General features: G+C 38.5%; 1 protein-coding gene across 1 annotated transcript in view; it reads left to right on the top strand.

Annotated features, from left to right (window-relative positions):
* Positions 1-23825, top strand: part of CC2D2A (coiled-coil and C2 domain containing 2A) — a 3655067-nt gene that overhangs the window by 2250608 nt on the left and 1380634 nt on the right. The window contains exon 23 of the mRNA XM_044062582.1: positions 23499-23666. Coding sequence (XP_043918517.1) covers positions 23499-23666 — 168 coding nt within the window. The remainder of the gene's footprint in view (positions 1-23498; positions 23667-23825) is intronic.

The following is a 23825-nucleotide window of genomic DNA, read 5'->3' as shown; positions in this document are numbered from 1 at the left end:
CAGTGCACAGCACCTAGACAAACAATAATAACATGTGTACATCTTTGAGGTTTGATTTAGAGGAAAATTAAAGACATAATGCCCCCCCCCCACTCGCATGCAAATGAGTTATAGTGACTTTCTGAGAAGGACAAGTTTTAGAGTAGGCTGGATTCAGGACAGCAGTCACTGCTGGGCCTGTCTAAGAATCCACTTATACAGTCTGGGGTATGAAGGCTGCTAGACCCCCAGAAACTATGAGGGTTTAGCTGTTCTGGGATTTTTTCTTTTGTACTATTACCCAGTACATTAATATATGTGCCTGGCAATATTGTACATGTCCATAAGTAAAAAATCGGTGATATTATTTTTCCTCACACACAGACATACTGAAACTACCCCTGACACACAAAGTCTATCGTAAGATGAACAGATGCATGTCATTCACAGACACACACACACACACACACACACACACACACACACACACACACACACACACACACACACACACACACACGCACACACGCACGCATACACACACACACACACACACACACACACACACACACACACACATATACACACATATATATACTTCTTGCTTACCTGCAGGCAAATTACGGGGAATGGCAATTCACTTTCTGTATGTCACTTTGGTGTTGGAGGAAACCAGCACACACAGATAAACCTTCAAAAAGTGAAGGAGGGCACGGAGACTCCAGAAAGAAGACACCATGGCCAAGAGCTCAATCAGTGGCAAGCACTGTGAGGTAGAGAAATAAGAAATCACTGGAAACCAGGGTGGAGTAAATGCACATTAAAATCCTTTTAATATCTACAGGTAAATTTAAGGTACGCTTTTAATATCCACAAGTAAATTTCAGGTATGCAAGCATAAAACTTTTATCCAGAGGGCTTCCTCAGGCATATGCATTACTTCTAAATTACTTGCATCCACAGGTACCCTCTTTACCCATCAATTACACATCGACTTTGCTAACTGTGTGCATATCAGATGTCTGATTGTGGAAAGCTAATGGTCACTGTAATGCATTTTGAGCTTGTTTCCCACCAACATACTGTACTGACAGTAAAATATTGCATTTTACCTCACACCAATGAACTGTACTCTTAAAATCCAGGTTAGTGACTGTTTAAAATTTGCAAATGACAAGGTCTGTTACATTCATCCATAGACAACTCCCACCTTAACCCAGCAGTTACAACCAATTTCTGTGTACATTTCAGACATGTGATTGTGATACAAATATGTCCATGAACCATATTTCATCTTTGTCCAAAACAAACAGTAGCCACAAAAGAAAATATTCCAAGTTGCTTCATACAAATCAGTTTAGTTCTGAAAAGACAGAATAATGAGCAAGTAACATCAGTTAGTCATTTTCCTTCACATAAAGTCCCAGCACTTCTAAATACTTTGTGTACTTCTCAGATATCCAACTGTTATACAATGAAAACAAATGAAATAATGGTCATACAGAAACTGTCTGTTAACCTCGAGGTACAAGAATGTGGAAAAGAACCCAAAAATAATGTGTGGGGCAGGCAAAGACCCAGAATTAGGGACAGCTTGTAATTACTACCCTTATGTAATTAGAAAGTTGCTATAATAATATGTTTTGCATTATGATATATTTTCTGAAAGATTTAAAGTCTAAAGATCACATCTGTCATTAGAGATTGCAACATTCAGCGATTTACTAGAAAACTACAAATTTTAGAGAATAGATCATACATATGAAGCAAAAATCAGGGACATTCTGCAAAATCATGGACAGTTGAGAGATACTTCATTTACCCTACAAAGCCATCCACTGCTTATATCTAAGTATCAACCAGTAGAAGTCATAATTCCTTAAAACCAACCAGGATTACTGTTTTGAAACTTATGTTTACTTTATTTTGTCAGGAACCAGCAGCAGAAGACAGTAAAGCCAATTTGCTTAATCTTGATTCTGCCTAGATTTGCAGCACTGAATGAATAATCTTATAACCTTTTATGTAATAATAGGTTTTTCTTTAGCATACATTTTGAGAAGGATATGAAGTCTGAAACTCAAACGTCTGTCATATTGTGACTTCAACCCTCACTGATTTGCCAGAAAAATCACAAATTTTATGAGAAATAATCAAAAATATGAGGCAAAAATCTGGACATTCTGCGAAAATCATGACATTTGAAAGACATTCTCAGCAATCTGCCAGAGAACCACAAATCTCCATGAAGAACCAAACAGAAATACTAGAGAAATCAATGATTTACATATGACAGCAATAAATGTTATGGCAAGGGCAAATACTGAGGAAGAGGAAGTTAAGAACAGGTCTCTGTAGACTCTCACCTTTCTGAACTTTACTTTTTGAAAAAAAAATAGCAATGTGACGCCGCTTTCCTGCTTAACACAGCAGGCAATAAGATCTTATAGCAGAATGCAAGACGATACACAAATGTATCCTGGCACCCATCCATATAATGTGGGTGACGATAACTTTGATTGTTGTGTAATCCACATTTATTTGAATTCTCGCACTCCCATGACATAAGCTGCAAAACTGTTTCATAAATTTGCTTTCCTTTTTGCAGAGTTGCCTCATCTTGCTGCTTCTTCTTGCAGATTCCATAATTATGCCAGATAATTTGTAGTACAAATTTCTTCATGTATTAAACTTTTAATGACTAGTACTTGTTTTCTAGCTTAGAATCCTGTTTTCACAAGGTGTCTGGAGGATAACAACAGAAAAATAAAGGAAACTGGAAAATAGATTAAATAGCTATATGCATAATTTTATTTATTCTCGTAAGCTCACTGGACATGTCTCTTTCCTAGGGCAACCCTAGAGCACTGTCTGTATAAGTGACTTACTCAGACCCACAGAGTAGGCAAATGGATGTGGAAGGAATCAAACCTTATACACTTGTCTTCACGAGGCAGCTTCTTAACAACTCAGAGCTTTATTTTCTGTGCTAACTACTAGACTGTGACCATAATTAACACTTAAATGTAACAGGTTAATAGTATAACGGAGCAAGTGAGCAGAATTACATGGCAGTCTGCAGTGCACTAAAGGAATAATGTGAGTTATTTGGACCCACAGATAGGAAGGAATAAAAAGAGGTTGGTATCTAAAGGCAGTAAAAGAATTCTTAATCATGAAGTGCTCTTTGCGTCTGACTCCCACATACTGCACATACGAGCTGTTATAAATGTTGCTTGCATTGAAAGCAGTATTTCAGACTAGACCATGCAATGATAATGGTATAAATGCATTTCTTTTTTTTTCCTTGTTCCTTTTGCTGTACAGTTTATATCCTAAAGGCTCTGTCCACAGCTAGTGCTGTTCTGTGGCCAGCTCCATGTTACCAAATTTGACCACCTCCAGAACCCTTTCCTGACTTTAATTATCATTCTCTTCTGTGTCAGGCTAGTAATTTTCCCCTTGCTTCTGGCAGGGAAATACAGACCCATGCATGTAATTTACATTATATCCTTTCTATGCCCGAGAGTACTCATGTTGTTTATATAGGGCCCTCATTTTCCTGCTCTTTGTAGTGTTCTGCTGCAGTTATTGACATCTTTCTCATACATGCCATCTTCCCTTGGAGACCAAACTTGTTATAACTAATGATAAGAATAAAATGATTTATCATATGACCAGTTCCTGGGATTTCATTGGCCAAGCTTTTTTATGTTAGGCGTGGTTTCCCACATTTTTTCCCCACTTAGCCAGCTCTTGTCATGGCTTTTCAGGTTATAGCAGATTGTATGATAACCATATTATTTACAGGAGGCCTGCATGGAACAAAATAAAAAAGTATGTGAAATTCAAATAGGTCTTTGCCCATGCCTCCACCTCTTCCAATTACGAATACAGGACTAGATAGCCAATGATTGAAAGCTATGTAGTTTTTCATCAGACTCTTATTTCCATAAGTCCTGTGCTTTGGTTTCATTATTTAGAGGACTGTATTTGTTCCAGTGTCGTGATGTTCCTTTCTCTTAAGGGGAATTCTTACTAAGCTGTAGTTTTCAGCACTTTGACAAATATTTTTATTTTATTAATTTGTTAGTGAGATACCCTAGCCTTGCACAAAAAACTTCCTAACAAGAGTTACCTGGAAGTCCTGTCTGAGTGGCTTGCCATGAGTCATGGTATGCAAATAGAGAGAATCATACTCAAGACCTGCAAGGGTCAGCTTGTTAGCAGTAAATAACAGTAATAGTATGTGCTATACTACCAGAATCGAGTTTGTTATTCTCAAAGCATGATCAAATGTGAAACCTGGGTACAGCTTTAAAGTCACAGCAGCAGAGCCATTTAGAATAAAGGCCTTTAGTGGAAGCCTCAGAGTTATGATTCACATTTCAAGTGTTTTTCAGCAGGCATCTTAAGGAATGAGTAATTGTGCATGCCAGAACTGAGTTTGGCAGGTTACTGCGGCCTTGTAGTATAAGGTAGGCAACTACAGTAGAAGCCTCAAGTCTTGCTTAAGTCTACAGGTAATGGACAAGTAGGTATTATAAGATAAACGCAGCTATGTGCATTCGAATAAAGCAGGTCAAGTCACTGTCACCCTGTAATAGAAGATTGCATGTGCAACTACAACAAAGCCTCTTGCACATGTTTCAGTTTGGAGCTACTGGGCCACTAGGCTCAGATTAGAGGGCAAATTTGTCTGGTCAGGGTTTGGCATACCACTGGAACTATGTTTTAAGGTTAGGCAGTTCTAATCGATAACCATTTGGTAGTCCAGAACTCATTAGTGCGAGTCCAGAAATTTGAGACTGAATGACTGAAAATGCAGACTTTCATATCCTATTTTTAAAATTGCCATTTCTCAGAATATTAATTTTTGTCCTTGGTGTGGCAGTTTTGGAGTTGGCATATATAAGTTCTGGTTGTATGGGGGAATTATTTTCCATATGGGGGTAATCTGAGGGAGTTAGTTGGCAGTCATTACAAATTTGCCCTTTTTCTCAATGTAGTGCAATCTCTGAGTTGGTATATATAATTGGGGGGGGGGGACCCCCTTCACCTCAGTAAGTTTAAAATAATGTGGTGTTTGTTACGATTGCTGTGGTGTCCAAGTAATTTCATTCCCTAGGAGAAGGTTTCAGGGATGTAAATGTTCTATGAAAGGGTATTCTACGATTAGGGTTCAATGAACAGGTGTTCATGAATTAAGTTTTCGACAAAGTGATATAGACCCATATATATATTATATATATATATATATATATATATATATATATATATATATATATATATATATATATATATAGCTATATAAGTGTGTATGTGTGTGTGTGTATATATGCATATTTATTTATATATATATATATATATATATATATATATATATATATATATATATGTATGTGTGTGTATACATGTATACACATTGTTTTTGTATTTGTATAATAGTAAAGGTTTGTCTTTTCACATTACATTCTGGTTCTCTAAGAATCAAATTGGTCAGTTGGGACTTGTGCTGTATCCTGGTTAGCAAGCACAAATAAACAAATATATAACTACAAAACTAAATATTCTAAAATGTAGGCATCTATGTTAACATGTTTTTATTTGTTACTGTACTTCAAAAGTAATGGGAATTTGTCATGCTAAGATGCATGACTGTATTCATTCCTAAACAGTGGCTTGGACATCATTATTCTCAGAAAGCATTTGTAGGGTCTTGCAGTTTAAAATTATCTTTTTTTCCACAGACTAATGATCAGTTTCTCCCACATGCTTCGAAATAGCCATATGCCAACAAGGTCTGCAGAGAGCATGAGGGATTAAAAGGAAGTTTATTCCTGACTTCATTTCCTTTAGATGGAGTCATCTTAAGTGTAGTACAATCCATGTATATAATTCTTTTACACAGTTATGGTCTGTTTGGGGTAGTTATATTTTGCAAAAAACTTTATTTTCGTTTATTATCAACATCATTGTCTGGTAACATGGAAGAGTGGTACAAAAAGGTGCAGAAAACTTAGAATTTATTAGCATCCTTATGGTAGTGTTAAAATGTTCAAGCTAATTTCCATCTCTGCATATTATAATGGTACCCTTTTGGCTTAATTTCTGATTTAGTTACAGGCTTCCTTATTACATACTTGAAGCATTTTGCTGTTACTATTCACATAATTTTTGCTGGAAATATGTCATGGATACTGTTCCCATTTCAGTAAAGGAGAATGTTCTCATACTTTCCAAACTTTGCCTAGCATCCAGCTTCACCTGCATCTTGTCATTATTTACATCCTGCTGTAAAGGGACTTCTAATTGGCACGTAGTTACCCACCACAGGTTAATAAGTAAATGAGTATATACTAAGCACGTGGTCTACATGATCACAGAAAACCTTACCAGCATAAGCCCAGTATACTTAAAAAGTATTAACTGCCTTGATCTAGAAGAGGTTATTCATATGCCAGGGTGAATTTATGAATACTCATCCAGCCACTGAGATAGTCATAAATGTAGTTAATGTGTTGCTCTTTTTGATGTGTGGGAGAAGACAAGGTATCTGTCACACTAACAGGTCTTATTTCTATGCTTATGAAAGTTACGGTGCTTGGTATGAGTATTTGTGATGCTTCTAGTCTTGCATAAATGAAGGAACTTGAGCAGGACAGGGTCTTTTGTGGCACAGAAGGTTAAGCATAGAGGCCCCTCAAAAGAACCTCCACAAGAATTAATGTATTGAGATTTTTTTTTTTTAATTTTTCAAGGTAGCTTAGTGAGTTTACTTTAATATTTTTCTCAGTTGGGGGTGTTTGAGGCTTTTCTGGCTGGGCAAGATGTTTGGAGAAATATATGCCAAAGGTGGGTGTTGCATTTGATGCTCATCATCACCACACTGCCCTAGTGGCACATGTGTTCTGTGACTGTTGAAACACACTGGCAGCTTCCCAGAGTTCAAAATTACCTGCTCAGACTCCCCATGGCATAGAATCAGCTAAGTCCTTCGCATCAAGGGAAACCTAACCCATGTCACAGGAAGTCAGTTGTCAAGTTTTTTAGTGCCAGCTATAGGAATCACACATTTGAATCTCCTCAGCAGCCTGTATTAAGTTAAATGGTTCATAGGTGTGTACTAGGCTAATGGCCTTAGTGCCTTTACAAGCCTAGCGCATAGAAGTGCCTGGCATCGTGCCCCCCGACATTAGTACCCAGTGTCTCTATCAAGTAGAGCCATTGGATTGATCGCCAGGATAAACTTTCTATTATTCATCACTCATCAAGATTTCTCTTGAAGAGGGACAGCAAAGTACTCTGCTTGACATGTATGGGAAGTCTATTCCAGACCATGGGCAGTCTCTGGGTGAGGAACCTGTCCCTTCAGCATGTTCTGTTGATTGTGGTAATGAGGTTGAGGTCTTTGGAGCGTGTGGTGCAGAGGGATTGGGACTTCTTTAGATGTAGTGTTTTTAACGGAGCTGGGTCAGGCATGGCTTTGTAAGTCAAGCAGAGATCACCTCTAAGTAGGCGATATGAGACTGAGAATAGCTGAAGTCTTTTGAGTCTGCCCATGTAGGACATGTGTTTAAAGCCTAGGATCCTCTTCATGAGGTACTTCTGTGGCCTCTCCAGCTGTTGCAGATGTCTAGTGAGGCACATGCCAAATGGGGCATTATACTCAATGATTAGTCTAATGAGGGAAGAGCAGAGAGAGATGACCTCTTTCTTCTTGGATGCAAAACCCTTGGTAATGAGATGTGCCACATAGAAGGACTTTCTGACCACATTGACAATGTGGTGGTTGAAAGAGAGGTTGCTGTCAACCTGCGTCCCCAGATCTCTTATAACGCCTTCAGTGTTTAGTGGGCTCCCATCAATGTGGTAATTAGTGGGAACTCAGTTTTTAAAAAAGGGGATGACTGCACATTTTTTGGCGGCAAGCTTAAAGCCATGGTTTCAACACCAGTCATTGGTCTTAGTGAGGCTTTTCTGTAGGATGTCTGCATCATTTGGGGAGTTAATAATGGTTCCCAGCTTGCAGTCATCTGCGAACTTAGTCAGCCAGAGTCCATTTGTGTTGGCCTGGACTTCTGAGAAGTAGATGCCGAAAAGGAGAGGACCCAGGACCGATCCCTGTGAGACTCCACTCGTGATTGGTCGGCAGTCTGACTGTGAATCCGCTATTTTCAGACTGTGTGTTCTATCTTTGAGCCAATTTGCAACCCATCTAGTGATATAGGAGTTGATGCCTAGTTTGGTGAGTTTGTCAATAATTCCAGAGTGAAGAATGGTATCAAAGGCCTTGGCCAGATCGAGGTAGGCTATATGCGCACTGCCATACCTTCATCCATAGCCCTGGTGACTGACTCAAAGAAGTCAACCAGGTTGAGCAGACACGATCTCCCTTTCACAAAGCCAAATTGCATGGAGTCTAGAGTTTGAAGATTTCCTATATCTTTGTTAATCAGGTCCATGATGATGTGCTCCATAGCTTTACATATCAGACTTGTCAGGCTAATGGGGTGATAGTTCCCAAGGTCTGTAGTCTCTCCCGCTTTATACAGAGGGATTACTGTAGCAGTGGACTACATCTTCCAGACTCAGATAAGATCCCTCTTGGAACTTTCATTCATAGTTATTATTCTATACTTTTGTTTTCTTTCTGTTTTATTTAAAAACGTGTGTGCCAACTTTTTATTTTAATATACTTACTTTTTACTACTGCTGTAAATTCCTCTGGAAATTCTAACTTAATGCTTCGCTGTTTGTCTGCTTGACATCCCAGATAACTTCCCAAGTTGCTTCGTAAACGATCTAAAACAAGATCTAGTGGAACCACTTGACCACTCTTTTTAACCATAGCTTGAGCACTGCCCGTGTTCCAGCAAAGTGGAGAACAGCAACAGTAATCCCCTTGCACAAAGGGGTCTGTCAGCTGACCTAGGAAACTATTGACCCATAAGCCTAACCAGCCTTTACTGGAAGGCAATGGGAGGAATCATCATGGACCTTATTAACAAGGACACAGGCGACCTTCAAACTCTTGACCCAACCCAGTTTGGTTTTATCAAGGGCAGATCTTGTTTATTAAACCTGGGACTTCTTTGAGAAATGCAACAAAGCCCTGGAGGAGGGCAAAGCAGTATATGCCTCCTATCTTGATTTAGCCAGGGCTTTTGACACAATCCCTAGCTCAGGGATCATTGAAAAACTCTCCCAGCTGGGGATTAACCCATACATCATTAGATGGGTGGCCAACTGGCTCACTGACAGAACCCACATTGTTAAAGTTGGGGAGTTCACCTCCACAAGTAGACCAGTTACCAGTAGGATACCACAAGGGACTGTGTTGGGCCTTCTACTGTTTGGAATCTGTTTTTCTGAGGTTCAGGCGAATGTAGATGGCCTGTGGCTTACCAAGTTTCCAGATGAAATGACTGAAAACTGGGAGCAGTCACTGAGTCCCCCCAGTGATATTATCATATTACAGAAGAGGCTGACACAGACAAATGACTGGTGCAAAAGTGATGCAGTAAAACTAAATGCAAAAAAATGCTTCATTATCCCCTTGGCAAAGATGTAGCCCCTGTAATTATCATATAGATAGTACCCCTGTAAGCTCAAACTCAGTGTTGCAAGAGTTGGGAACATAAGTTGATCGCAATCTAAACTTCAGTCACCATGTGTCCATAGTCATAAGGAAAGCCTTCTGCATTGCGCATCTCAGAAGTAAGAGCATTGCATCCAAGACTAAGGAGGTTATAACTCCGCTGTATTCAACCCTTATCAGACCACTAATTGAGTACAATGTTTCCTTCTGTATGTATCTCACCAGACACCTGCAGCAACTGGAGAGACCACAGAGGTTTCTAATCAAGAGAATCCAGGGCCTCCAATACGTGACTTACATGAAAAAAACTGAAAGCCCTGTCACTGTACCCTGTGTCATACAGGCTGCTGAGAGGGGGACTTGTGCCTGGCCTACAGAGCAATCTCTGACTCTGCCCTAATGGAAATGCTGCATATCCACAAAACAAATGAGACAAGAGTCATTTGCTCCAGGGATCTCAACCTAGCCTGTGGCATTAACAAAACATGTTGGAGAGACCGATATATCTCCCAGAGATTGCCACTTTTCTGGAATAAGCTCTCAATTACCTTATTTAAGTGCAACTTTGACACTTGGATGGGTGACTGTAAATTCACCCCGGGGGTGGCACCTATGTCCGTCTTGGACAGGGGTAGTCAGTGCTGATCATAAAATCGCTCTGCTAGCAATGACCATCTAACTGTGGTCAGTTAGGGTGCACAAGTTTTTTACATGGCTAGTCTTGTAAAGGCCCTAGGGCCATTAGCCTAATAACCGCCTATGAGCCTGTGAATACTGCTTTTAGGTAGTAATGGGGCTTTTCAAATGTATTTTATGACTTGTACTGGAAAACCAAAGTTCTGTGGTGTCATTTGAACATTAGGGACTGCCTCTTACATGTAGAATACCTCAATTTAATCGCACCTGTTGTTTCTATTGTGTATGTGCTTCATTTTGAATTTCTGACAGGAAAATATTGCATTTTTTTCATCACTTTCTTCTTCATTTATATGGTATTTACTACTTGTTTATTACTGCTATAGCTGTTTTATCACTAAATTGCAGTTTTACAGCAAATTACTCTATTTGCATTTTCTGTGTAGAAATTTTCATGTCTGTCAAGGAAATCTCTGAGTAGATAATGTATGCTGTTTTAAAAGGTTTCTGTCTGATTTAAGGGCATATACTTCCTTTTTGGCACTGTTAAAAATATATGAATTGTACTTGGTGCTGTGACTATGTGTTGTTTAATATACTGTGCATGTTTAGAACAAGGCATATCACATTTTAAACTGTTTCTACTATATGTTATGCAGTTTAGCCCTATTTGCTCTGTGGGAACATAGTTTTTATTTTTTGTATTATTGCAGCCATTAATCAGGACTGCAGTGGTGGTGCTGCGGTAGCATTGTCGTCTCACAGTAAGACGTTATCCTGTTCGATTCTCAGCTAGAGCATCTTCTGTGTGGAGACATGCGTGAATGGGCGTACCTTCGTTGAAGGTTGTGTGTCAGGGCTGGCAACTCGACACGTAAAAATCTGCTGCCAATCATTAGTGGACCGGAGTTCCACTGTGGCGACCCCTAACCGGGAAAAGCCAAAAGACACAACATTGCAGACATTAATCAGTCTTTTATACTGCCAGTGTATTATTCTGGCCAGCATACCTTTCAACTGTACAGATTTTTCCTTATATTTTTGGTCCATTTTTCATAAAATTGTGGTTTCTGGCAAATTAGTGGCAAATCATTAAAGACTGAAGTTAGAAAATAATGGCATAAATTCAAGTTTCAGACTTCATACCTTTAACTAAATGCATGCTAATGCTAAACCTATTACTCTATCAATTTTCTAAGCTTGTAAGAACAATATTTAAAAATTGTCCCTCTTTTTGGGCCGTTGACCCAGTTTTATTTATAGCTTTGTCCAGATTTCTTGCTGGAAGAGATTGAGAGTCATGCTGGCCGTTGTTTTTCCCATAACTTGATGGATTTAATAAAGCTGCCCTCATCAAATCTAGTTGCACCTAAAAAAAAAAAAGTGCCTCAGCCTATGGTTTATGAATCTTTTGTTGCCTTAAGCATGATCTCAGACCACTTACCTTTTCCCCCATCACCGTCTGGTGCTGTCCCCAGCCCTGCATGGTACTGGAGTCAAGACACATCCACCGTGGCTGTTCCAGTGTCTGGTTCAGGTATGAGAGGACAAAACCTTTTAGATGTAAGAGAGGTTCAGGGTAAGAGAGCCCTTGCCAGACATAATACTCCTTACTTTGTCCATTAGTGTAGTTGATGGTAAGAAGAAACAGAAACGTCATGACATTGCAGACAATCAGGTTAGTTACCATGTTTAGGGCTGATGTTGTTTCCTTAGCCAAGTGTGTTTTACCGTCAGCTAATCTCTGAGATTGTGCTCCTATTCAGAATGACTACGGGGCTACTCTCTCTACAGATCAGTCTTTGGCTGCAGATTTTAATGGGAACTCTGATACAGACAGTAGTGAACACGCTGAGTCCATCCAATTTTTATTCTTCAGAAGATGAACAGGTTAAAAAATCCAAGCAGGTATTCACCCACAGATGCTAGCTAGGTTTAGAGATGTATTTGACTGGAAGCAATCTGATGGTGTGCCAGTGATTGGCAGAGTTGATATTATTGAGAATGGGATTCTAAATGATTTTGCTGTTCCTCCTCTGTTACCGGCCAAAGAAGATGTCTACAAACTTGCATGTAAAACCACTTTGCCTAGTGAACTAGTTCCTGAAAAGGATATGGGGAAGTACAAGGTGTACTGTGATCTTGCTGCTCTCTTTGCTCCTTTGTCATCTAACCCATCTAGAGTGTCTTCAGCTCCCAACTGTAAGAGGAGGTCCTTGGCTTCTTCTAACTCTACATCCTCAGATAAATTTGCAATTGGTTAGAATCTTAGGGGGAGAACTTTGGTTCAGTCTAGTAATTTAGTCTTTTTGAATTCTAAATTATCTAGGCATAAGGTGGAATTTTATTTTGGCATATGCTTACAGTTTAGATGATTTTGCTGTATCTTTGCCTGCAGAACAAAAAGTATTACATGAATGAGATTGTTTCTGGTGTGACTCAGGTTTAGAAACATGGTTTGAGAAGTGGCTTGGAAGATGCGGACTTAACGCCTAAAAATACATCCACTTTTGTTGTATTGAGAAGGTCAGCTTGTTTATATAACTAGAAAGTTTCTGAGATTTTGAATACTCCTTTAAGTTCTGAATTTGTATTTGGTCTTGCAGGAGCCTAATTTCTCAAACAAAAGGATGATAGGGGTAAATTGATGCATGGGGTATCTAGAAAGTTTCATATTCCCAGGTTCTCCCCTAACAAGATGTCCAACTTCAAAAGGAAAATGCAAAGAAAATTTTCAGCCTAATAACAATCTGGGTAGAACAGTGAAATGGCAGGAGAATAATGATTCCAAACCAAATAAAAGGGGTTCCTTTTTTAAAATGATTTAATCCCCTGCTAAAGAATGACTGTGCTAAACGTGGGCATCCCATCCCTTCCTCCTGTCCCTCCACCCCTTCCTCAAGTATGTTGCTGAGCCCAGCAGCCTGGCCCTAAATACTCCATGACATGTGGGTGATGTGAATAATTTAGAGAGGATACTCTTTGCAGTGGATAGAAAATCCTCCTCAATTCAGAGGAATCCCTCCACACCTGCCAGTCCAGACACATCTTTTCTGTCTGGTATCCCTTTACATGTTGCAAGCAGAGATTATGGAACCAGTTCCTTTACCACAAAAAGGAAAACAATATTAGTCCAGAATCTTTTTGGTACCCAGAAAGGAGCTATCATGGAGAACATTATTAAACTTGTCTTATCTAAATACCTTTCTGAAAGTACCCAAATTCAAAATGTTCACCGTGCAAATGGTCCTATCTGTTCTTTCAGACCACTGTTTCATAGTGACTATAGATGTGAGTGATGCTTAACAGCACATTCCAGTTGCTCCTAACTTCAGGAGATATCTGAGATTTACTGTGTCTTGCTTTTATTATCAATTTTCTGTTTTACTGTTTGGGCTATCTAATCTACCTCTAGCATTCATAAAGTGCTTGGCTCCAGTGGTTGTTTACTTTAGGACTCAGGGCTTCAATATTTGCCCTTATTTAGACAACTTGTTGATTTCTACATAGTCTGTTTCCAGGTGTTTAGAATCATTATACAAGGTCTCGACCTTTCTAGCTCATCTGGACTTAAAGTTGAATCCTGCAAAGTCCTATCAGATACTCTCGCAAAGAATTTTCTCCCTGGGGTGAATGATAGACTTAGAAAAAAGAATGGCCTTTCTACCAGAAGATAAAGTCCTGACTTATTAAAACTGCTTCTGCAAGACAGTTTCTGAAAATTGTAGGTCTCATGGGGACTTTCAGTATGGCTGCACATTGAGTAACAGCTTAATTTCAGCTCTCCCAGTGTGAAAACAGAAACTCAGAAGAGAGAGCCAGTGAACTCATTTGTTTGGGTAAATTTCCGTAACTGGCTAGTCAGTGCACTGCCTGGATGCCAGCAAAAAAAAAGAAATTCAGAGAACCCGAAACAGAAATCGACCACAAAAGGTGAGGAAAAAACACTGACTGTGAAGAATTCTGCAGCTGTTCAGCAAAAAACAGTGCCAGCTCCAGCTGTGGTGCAAGACATGACTTCTAGTAACCTAGAGGAAAAAAAAAAACTCAAATGTACTGGGAGCTGATTAAAATAAATGAAACACTGATGGAGTATATCATCTCAAATAACAAAAGGCTGGATAAATGGAAGAAGCATTAAAAACAGATATTCAGATGAAGTGATAAAACTGGAAAAATCTGAGATCAAAATGAAGAAAAGGCTGGCTGAATACGAGATTGGTTAAGAAGAGATGTTTCAAAACATAATAGAATTAGAGCACAGAGTACACAGGAAAACCTGAGATTTTATGCTGTATCAGAGAAGCTGGGAGGAACAGACTGTATTAATTTTATGAAAGAATAAATAAGCAACTGGACTGTATTTCACAGCAGGAGGTAATTGAAAGGGCACATCATATGTACATATGCTACAAACCTGGCCATGAGAAAGCAGCCTAGACCTTTAATAGTAAAGAAGCAATCCTACAAGCAGAAGGAGTTGATTTTGAGAAAACAGTGGCAGAAGGACACAAAGTACTAAAACTTGAAGACAGTAGAGAGTTTGAGGAAAATAACTCACTTTACGCCACACAGAAGAGGAACAAATGTATTCCACTAATCAGGAAATGCTGAGAAGCTGGGATGAGATTTAAACTGCTGTATCCAGCTATCTTCAGTATATTCTTTCCTGGAGGGCAAAATAATTTTTTGATGCAGAACATACTAAGGAGGAAATACAAAAGTTTGTCTAAAAAAAAGTGAGCTGTAAAACAGAAGGAGATTCTGCTGTTTGTTCTGGTAAAAAAAAAAAAAAACACAGACTGCGCCAGTGAAACATTTTCCAGTGTTTCAATGGAAAATGCTTGAGAGAGAGAGAGAGAGAAGAAAAAGCATACAAGTTGACTAGAGGAACTGAGAGTATGTAAAGCAGAGACTGGATTTGAGAGATGGAGATAAACAGGAAAAAAAAGCAACTTGGAAATTGACAAGTGTGGGATTATAATGCATTAATTAAATTTATGAAACATGCTAGAACAAGAAAACCTGGAAATATTAGATTTTTTTGACTTTCCTAAACTTGTAGGGGGACTCTAAAGCATATGTCCTATTTGATGTTATTAATGTTTGGAAAAGCAGTTAAGTGAGGGGAAGAGGAACAAACTTTTGTTCTTAACAGTAATATTTCTATAGTATATGATATCTGGATGTTATAAAGTAACATTTTTCTCAGTTATTTTCAAGTGTAATGGGGATACTAAAGTAAACAGGTTCCCCCTGTTTTTTTTTTTTGGTCTTTTTGCCTTCTTGTTTGGTTTTAAGAAATGTTGGCACTGCAGTGTAAAAAAGGGGAAGAAAATTTTGCTCAAAAGAGTATGATGCAAGAAAAAAATATGTGCTTTTTCTCATTATTGCATAAGGGTATGACTGGATTCTGGGAGAGAATAAAGATAAAACAAAACCAGACAGAACTTAGTAGAAGCATAGGCTGTATTGCGCCTTAGCATGGCTAACCTTCCTTTTAGGTTAACCTATGTTTGTGTGTGGCTGTCAGTTTTGTCCAATTGTTCCGATTAGGAAGGTATACTTCAATATTTGAAGATGTACATAGTTTTGTGTGTTAATATTAAGTTAATAGGTTTTGGGGTATATTGGGGGTGTATTTTTGGAGGGCTTTCAGTAAAACAAAATGTTTTGTAAGATGTCATATAGGCTCAAATGCATATGACAGGAAACAACTGCATAAAAAGTCGACCTGCTAAACATAAGTGTGTGCATGTAACACAAAAGCTGGAGCTAGATACTTAACAAAAAAGTTGTTACAAATAAAAGGTGGGAATAATAACTTTTTAACTTAATGACCCTTTCAATATTATCTTTAAATGTTAATGGTCTCACAGATGTATACAAAAAAAGAAAGAGTAGTGAATTATATTAAAAATGTAGAACACAAATAACTATGCCAAAGGAGGCATGTTTGAAAAGAATTGAACATGTGGATTTGGTAAAGAAAGGTTTTCAGGATGGCTGTTCATTGGAATACCTGGGAAAAGGGAAAAGAGGAGTACTGATATTAATTGCAAGAGGAGCTCCAATAGTGATAGAAGAGGATACAAAGGATAATGGTTGATATGTAGTGCTAAGGGGCTACTGACAAGGGAGGAGGATTACACTAGCATGTATTTATATTCCCACTAAAACTGCTGTAATGGAGCTTAAAAAATTCTGGAAGAAATAATCAGTTTTCAGGAAGGATACTACTTATAGGTGAGGACTGGAATTTGATTTGCAGCAGGGAAGATGTGTCTCGGGGGCCCAGAAGGGAAAATATAACAAAGCGGGGTAATTTTATTTGAAGAAAAGTATGAAAATATTTGCCATGGAAGATGTGAATTTACATGTTGTTCCCCAGGATACAAAAACTGGATAGGCTAGAAAGTACTTACATTTCACAGGAACATGTTCATTTAATTGAAAGTTTTGATATACACAGCCAAAGAACTAATTCAGATTATGCACCAATAATAACTAAAATAAAAACATGGGGTAATGAGATAAAAATGAGACGCTGACGCTTTCCCACCTTTCTGTTGAAAAGAGAGGAATTTAAAGAATGGGTAGTGGAAATTATTCGAGAGTTATTAGAGAAGACAATTTCTTCTGAAAATATAGCTAGGGAGTGGGATAAAATTAAAATGGAGTTTAAAATTAGGGTGGAAATAAAAGAAATAGATTTGGTTATGCAGCAACAAGAATTATTTAGAGGGTCTGACAAATGTTAAAAAACATTGCAGAATAGGGGAAATCTCACAGAACAAGAAGAGGAGCAATTGCTGAGTGCTGAGCAGAAAATAAACCATTACCTCAATAATATGCTTAAATTTTGAAATAATATGTATGAGTTTAGAATGATTACTGTTAAGCAAATATTTCTTCATAATAATGCCAGAGCACAAAAATGTTTAGCTCAATGGCTACAGAAAGTAGAAGGGGTTGTCACCAAGCTTAAGGAACCTAAAACAAGTAAGATAACAGAGCTTGTACAGGTACTAGAAATATTTTGGAAATTTTATGAAAGTCTGTATAAAGCAGAGAAATATGGAGGTCAAGAAAAGGTACAAATGTAAATGTTTATGGAAGAATTAAATGTTGCTAAGATTAAAGGTGGATGAGGCTCATTTACTAATAGGATAAGATGAGATAAAAATGGTGATGTATAACCATTCAGCAGGAAAGTCAATGTTATTCCTGTAGAAGTTTGGAAGCTAGGATGGAAAACTGATAAAGATTTGGAAAGTTTTGTTTAACAGTATTTTAAGAGGAGGAGAAGCACCAACTTACTGGAAGAAAATGATGGTAGCTGTAGTACCTAAAAAGGGTAAAGACCCATCAGACCCAGCCTCATACTGGCCCATTTCAATCCTAAACCATGATTATAAAGTGTTTATATCTATAATGGGTGAAACAATGGCAAAGGTGATGCCAAAATTAATAGACATGGCTCAGTGTGGTTTTGTGGAAGGAAGGCAAACACTTGACAACATTAACAGAACACTGATGATCCAGAAGGAAGATGAGTCTAAGAAGATACCACTGTTGTTGGTGGTTCTTGATCCAAACAAAGCATTTGACAGAGTAAATTGGGAGTTTGAGCAGGGCAATGGAAGCATTTGCATTCTCTAACAAAATTATAAGATTGATTAGGAGGATATATGAAGGGTTAGATGTAAAAAATTAAAGTGTGTGGGTTCCTCTCCGACAATTTCTTTTTGAACAGTGGAACTAGGCAGGGATGCCCTGTTTCCCCTTTGTTGTTTTTATTATATATGGAACCACTGGCAAAGAAACTAAGAGACTCAGAAATTCAAGGATTTAATAGGCATGGTAGTTGAGAAAAGCTGGCTGCATTTGCAAATGATATTGTTTTATACCTGATAAAACCAGAAAACATTTCAGTGTTATGGAACATTTTGTGGCAGTTTCAGGTCTTTTCAGGATGCAAAATTAATGAAGTTAAAACAAAGGCAATAGCTGTAAATTATATACTCACACAAGAACTGGTTCAGCAAGATCCATAAGTATGAGGACATGAAAGAATGAAGTACTTAGAAGTATGCATTAAAAAGGATTCTGGTATGGCAGCTAAGGATATGTGGGAAGAGAATAAACCAAAGATAATACAAAAACTGGGAAACTGGAAGCTCTGTTATATGGATATGGTTAGCAAGATACAAGTAGTTAAAATGTTTTGTAGTCCCTTTAGATTTATACACAGGTCAGGCATATTTTTATCAACCAGAGGAGAATCTGTGGATAGCAATTAATAAAGCGCTGAAAGATTTTATCTGGGAAGGGAAGATGACAAGAGTCAAGTGGGATAAGCTGATTCTTCCAGTTGAACAAGGCAGTTTGGGATTACCCAATTTGAAGAGGTATTTCAGAGCTCCTATAGCACAAACTGAAATATATAATTTAAAGTGGAAAGGGATGATGACGAAATGGAGAAGCTCAAGAAGCAAGGAGAGACTGGGATTTTGGATGCATATCCTTAAGGAGAATAACAATAACCGTGCAGAATATTATATTCATAAAGTAGCAGAAAGTATTATAAGAACTAAGCCAACACAGCAATGGAGAAAGGATATTCTGCTGATAGGAATGACTGCAGTTCAGAATACAGACAGGCGGGAGGGGGCTGGAATTTATTGGTGAAAACTGGTAAAAGAACCTTGGTATTTGGAGCAAATAGAGAGTGAGAGTTAACAGAATGGGAAGAGGCCAATAATTTATTTGAACTGCAGGATAGGGATTACTGTCCTTATCAAGGACTGATATCAGAGTATAGACAAATAGCAAGAAATAGGGGGATCCCAAGTGAAAGATTAGCACTGGTAGAATTTTTAGTAGAATCTAGAACAGAAGATGTTGTTAAAAAGGAATAATTAGTATGGCCTACATAATATTGCATGCTAACTATAAGAATCAATTAGGTGAAATGATTGGGAAGAAAGATTGGTTAAGCAATTCACAAAGAAGCAATGAGGGTATATATTTATGACTCCCAAATATGCATGATCTTTGCTGGGAAGTGTTTACATAGGTATTTGTATACCTCAAGTAAACTCCAAAGAATTTTTCCTCCAGTAGATAGCAAATGCTGGCGGTATGATGGGGAAGAAAGAGACAACTGGGAACATATTTTCTGGGAGTGTGATGAGTTGCCAGACTTTAAAGATTCCCTGCATACTGCTCTGTCAGAGATACTGAGTAAACAAACTGATGTAACTAAAGAAATTATTTTTTGAGTTATGATACAGAATCAGAATTGCCTAGGCATAGTAAGGCCTTGCGGAGTCTAATTATGGTGGCTGGCAAAAAAGCAATTACTAGAAAATGGATATCAAAGTCTAAACCAGCTTTGCTAACAGTAGTGTATATAGTAACTGAGTTAAAAAAAAACTGGAATTGAGATCTTTAGAAAAGGGTAGGAGCAAATCACATAGGAAAAATGGAAATTGTGGGAACAGTGCATGCAGAGGAGGAACAAGGATTAAAAGAAAGCAGGATTTGAATGAGCTAAGCACTGTTTGACTGACAATGACTGGATAGATTATAAGTGATGTATAATATTTGCAGCTACAGTTATGTCAATATGGTTTGTGATGTACAATGTTTGCAACTAAAATTGTCAGTATGTTTTTTTTTTTTTCATTTATATAACTGTATAATTGCTTGTCTCATATGTGATAATTTAATAAAGATGTTTCTTGTTTAAAAAAAAAAATTCTAGGCTTTATGGCATCAGTGATCCTCGTAATACCACTGGTCAGACTCCATATGCAGAGATTCATTGGTACTTAAAAAAAAATATTGGTCCTAGCACCTGCATCCCCTAGAGTACCAGATACAAGTGCTGGAATTGGTGAAAAGATAACTACAGTGTTGGAGAGATCAGATGTCTCTCAATCCAGACCTACCCTTCTCCCTGCAGACACCAGTTCAGTCAGACCACACAGATTTATCAGAGTTTGTATGGGGCAGTATCCAGCGGAGTTCTAGTTCAAGGAAAATGTGGCCCATTGGATGCTACAAAGTACATAAATGTCAAACAAGTGTTAGTAATGATTCAGGTCTTAAAAGTTATTTACCATTTATGGTCACCAATTTCCCTTTTAGTGGTCACAGACAACACCACAGTCATGTTGTACCTGAACAAACAAAGGGATACAAGTTCATATCCTCTTTGCTAGTTGGTAGTGATGGCCTGGCAGCTAGTCTCATAGTATTTTCTGACACATCAGGCCTCATAGTTCCTGTCAGAGCAAAACATACTGGTAAACAAACAGATTGCAGACAGACCCCTCATGAATGGAAACGCAGGACCAGAGAGGTCTTCCAGCATTTGGTCCAAATGTGGGGAACACCTCAAATAGATCTCTTTGCCTCCTTTCTAAACAGACAATTGGAAAAATTCTGTGTTACATTCCTGCAGCCATGCTTGGAGGACAGATGCATTCTTGTTCACTGGGATGGAATGTTTCTTTATGCTTGTCTACCCTTTCCTCTGATATCCAAGGTAATTCTAAAGATTCAGAAAGAATTACCAAAGATCATCATGGTGGCCATCTTAATGGAATTTGCCAGTGGCAGTTACCAAAAGCTTTCTCACACTCTGGATACGCTCACACAGTGTCAGGGGCAACCAGTGCACCCCAGCACAGAGCAATTGCAACTGACACCATGGATGTTTCTTTCTTGATACCTTTTAGGCACTTGTTCCATGGAAGATGTCCAGCAAGTATTAAAGTTAGCAAGAAAACCTGCAATAGAAAATCTTATGTTTACAAATGGAAGAGGTTTTTGTAAGTGTTGCCTAACCAGTAACAGAGGGTCAGTGTGGTGTCTATTCCTCCTCTGCTTTGTAAAATACTTGTTTGAGTTATTCAGTGATGGCTTATCTTATGCATCCATCAAGGTTCATCTTGGTGTCATCACAACTGGTCTGCCCATGGATTCCCCTTTTTTTTGTCTCTCTTTGTTGATAAACAGTTCATGAAAGGAGTATTGCACTTGAGAACCCTCAAAAGCAAATTCCTCCTCCTTGGGATCTCAGCTTCATTCTTGAAAATTGGCCTTATTTCCTTTTGAACCAGCCTTTTGGGCTGACTTAAAGTTCGTCACTTGGAAAACTGTTTTGCTTATTGCTGCGACATCTATAAGATGAGTCTCTGAGTTGCAAGCTGTCATGGTTTGCCAACCTTATCTGGTTTTCCATAAGTATAGAGTAGTTTTGTGCACTAATCCATCTTTCATAGCAAAAGTTGTTTCTGAATTTTCCCTGAATCAAGCCAATCATTCTCTCAGTTTTCTTTCCAGAACCTAAAAACAAGGGAGAGAAGATTTTGCATACATGGGATGTGCATAGGCAGCTCAGGTCCTACCCTGACCGAACTAAGCCCTTCAGGAAAGCTGACCAGTTGTTTATATCCTATTCTGGGACAAAGAACCATCAGTCTGCCTCTAAGCAAACATCTGTTCATTGGTTGTCCTGTGCTGGTTTTGTTGCCCTCACTTTGCTAAATCTGTTCCAGGTAATATTAAGGCAATTTCCCCAAGAGCCTTATCTTCTTTAGTGGCATATTGGAAAGGAGTGGATTCTAGAAGCAGTAACTAGGTCCTCTTTTCATACCTTTACAAAGCACTACTAACTAGGTTATTTCTCAAGTTCTAGAGCAAACTTTGCATGGACAGTTCTCTAGGGGTTCTTGGATCTTTATTCTTCCTCCTCCCCGGCAGGGTAACCTTTGGGAATTTGCCCGTATACCAGTGAGGCAGTGTGAGTGATGAATATAATATAAGTCTTAAGTACCTGTAACAGTAGATGTTCGAATTTCACACTGCTTCAGTGGCAGTACCCACACACCATCCCCCGTATTTTATATATAGTTTGATGATATCCAATCTTGTTGTGTTTGATTGGATTTGGTTATTTGTGTTGGTATTTTTTGTTTATGAATTGGTTGGTTTCAGGCAGTTCTTGCTTCTGTTCCTATGTACAGTTTGCACAGGAAGTACTAAATGCCTGAACAACTGACTTCCTGTGGCAGGGGTAAGGTTCCCCAATGGGAGGGGCTTAGTCAACTGCATGTCACAAGGAGCCATAGGAGGGAATTCTGAGCTCCTGAAAAATGCTAATGTGTACTTGCGTAGGCACAAAACCCATACGCCACTGAGACAGTCTAGCTATTATTTTATGCACAAGGGACCTTAAATCCCTGAGGGACACCACTAGTAACCTCCTTTTGTATGAAGAAAGTACCTCCATCCCTTCACGTCTGACTCCTGTCAGTGGGACAATTGACTAAAAACTGCTTCATGGCTTGATCATATTGCTGACATTTCTTACATATACAGGGTGACCTTGTTTAGGTTCAGTACAGACTATTCATAGACCCCATCTGGGCATCTCTATCTCGATGAATTGTGTATTTTACCCGACAGCAGCCATATAGCATCCACATCACTTCTTTTTTAAATTTGGAGATACCCCTTCAGGGTCCCTCCAGCACCTCTATGGCTCTGTCCATGTCCTTTTGAAGTTAGTTTGAGCCTCTACAGTTGTCTGCTTTGATAACTTTAAGGTCCTTTGTGCATAAAATAATAGCTAGAGCCTTCTTGTCGTCCTATTCTTGACTGCAAGAGCTATGTATTTTCAAACATGTGATTGGTAAAGACAGACTTGACTATGATACATAAACTGCATGAAGAATGCAGCGGAAAAGAATAAAGGCACCAAGTGTCAGAATTCATTTCAGTAGGCATCATAATTAGTGTAGAGGTAAGTTGTGCTATTTGTGCATGGCTTATACTTTTTTGACTCTGAAACATATCCGGTATCTCTGCACGAAGTCATGATCTTCTGTCCCCTTTTGGTTGAGATCTGGTTGCTGTTTTAAAGACTTTTTAATTATGGGACAGACTAAAAATTGATATATATGGACAACAGCACATAACAGCAATTCAACATTCCTGTTTCCTTATTTTTGCATTTTAGCAGGTTCTTCTCCATAGGTGAAATACATCTGCATCCCTTTTGTCTTGAGTGTGTTTAACTGGAATTGTTTAGTGTTGATGTTAAAGCCTTGAGAGCATGCTGAACTACTTTGAAAAGACATTCCCTGTCTTTAGAAAACAAAATAAATAGTCCAGCTGCAAAACTTTAAAGGCATAGACAGCTGCTTTTACTACACTTTATATATGTTTTGTCTTGAAATTGCTGATAACCCTCCTTTATCATTGCTAGCTTTTTGGGACTCAGTCTCTTCAAATTTGCTGAACCCAAGCGACCACTGAGGCCAAGGAGAAAGGAGAGAAAGAAGATCACTGCACAAAACATGACTGGCGGAGATATTAAGCTGCTAGTTAATATTATACGCGCATATGACATTCCAATTCGCAAACCTTTTGTCAGGTAAGGTTAGTTTGAATTCTGTAGTGTTAATCTCTGCTTCAATTCTTGACATAATTTTTGTTGTATGTGTTGGGAGGGCAAGCAGCAGGGGCAAAATATTTACTCTTGTTGGCTTGGCTTTATAAATTGACTTATAAACACCGCATCACACAATCCCAA

The sequence above is a fragment of the Protopterus annectens genome, chromosome 2.part1, assembly GCF_019279795.1.
Source record: "Protopterus annectens isolate FY-2018-M chromosome 2.part1, PAN1.0, whole genome shotgun sequence".
NCBI classification, from domain to species: domain Eukaryota; kingdom Metazoa; phylum Chordata; order Ceratodontiformes; family Protopteridae; genus Protopterus; species Protopterus annectens.
Note: the sequence above shows the minus strand (reverse complement) of the source record. Positions and strands in the feature narration are given on the sequence as shown.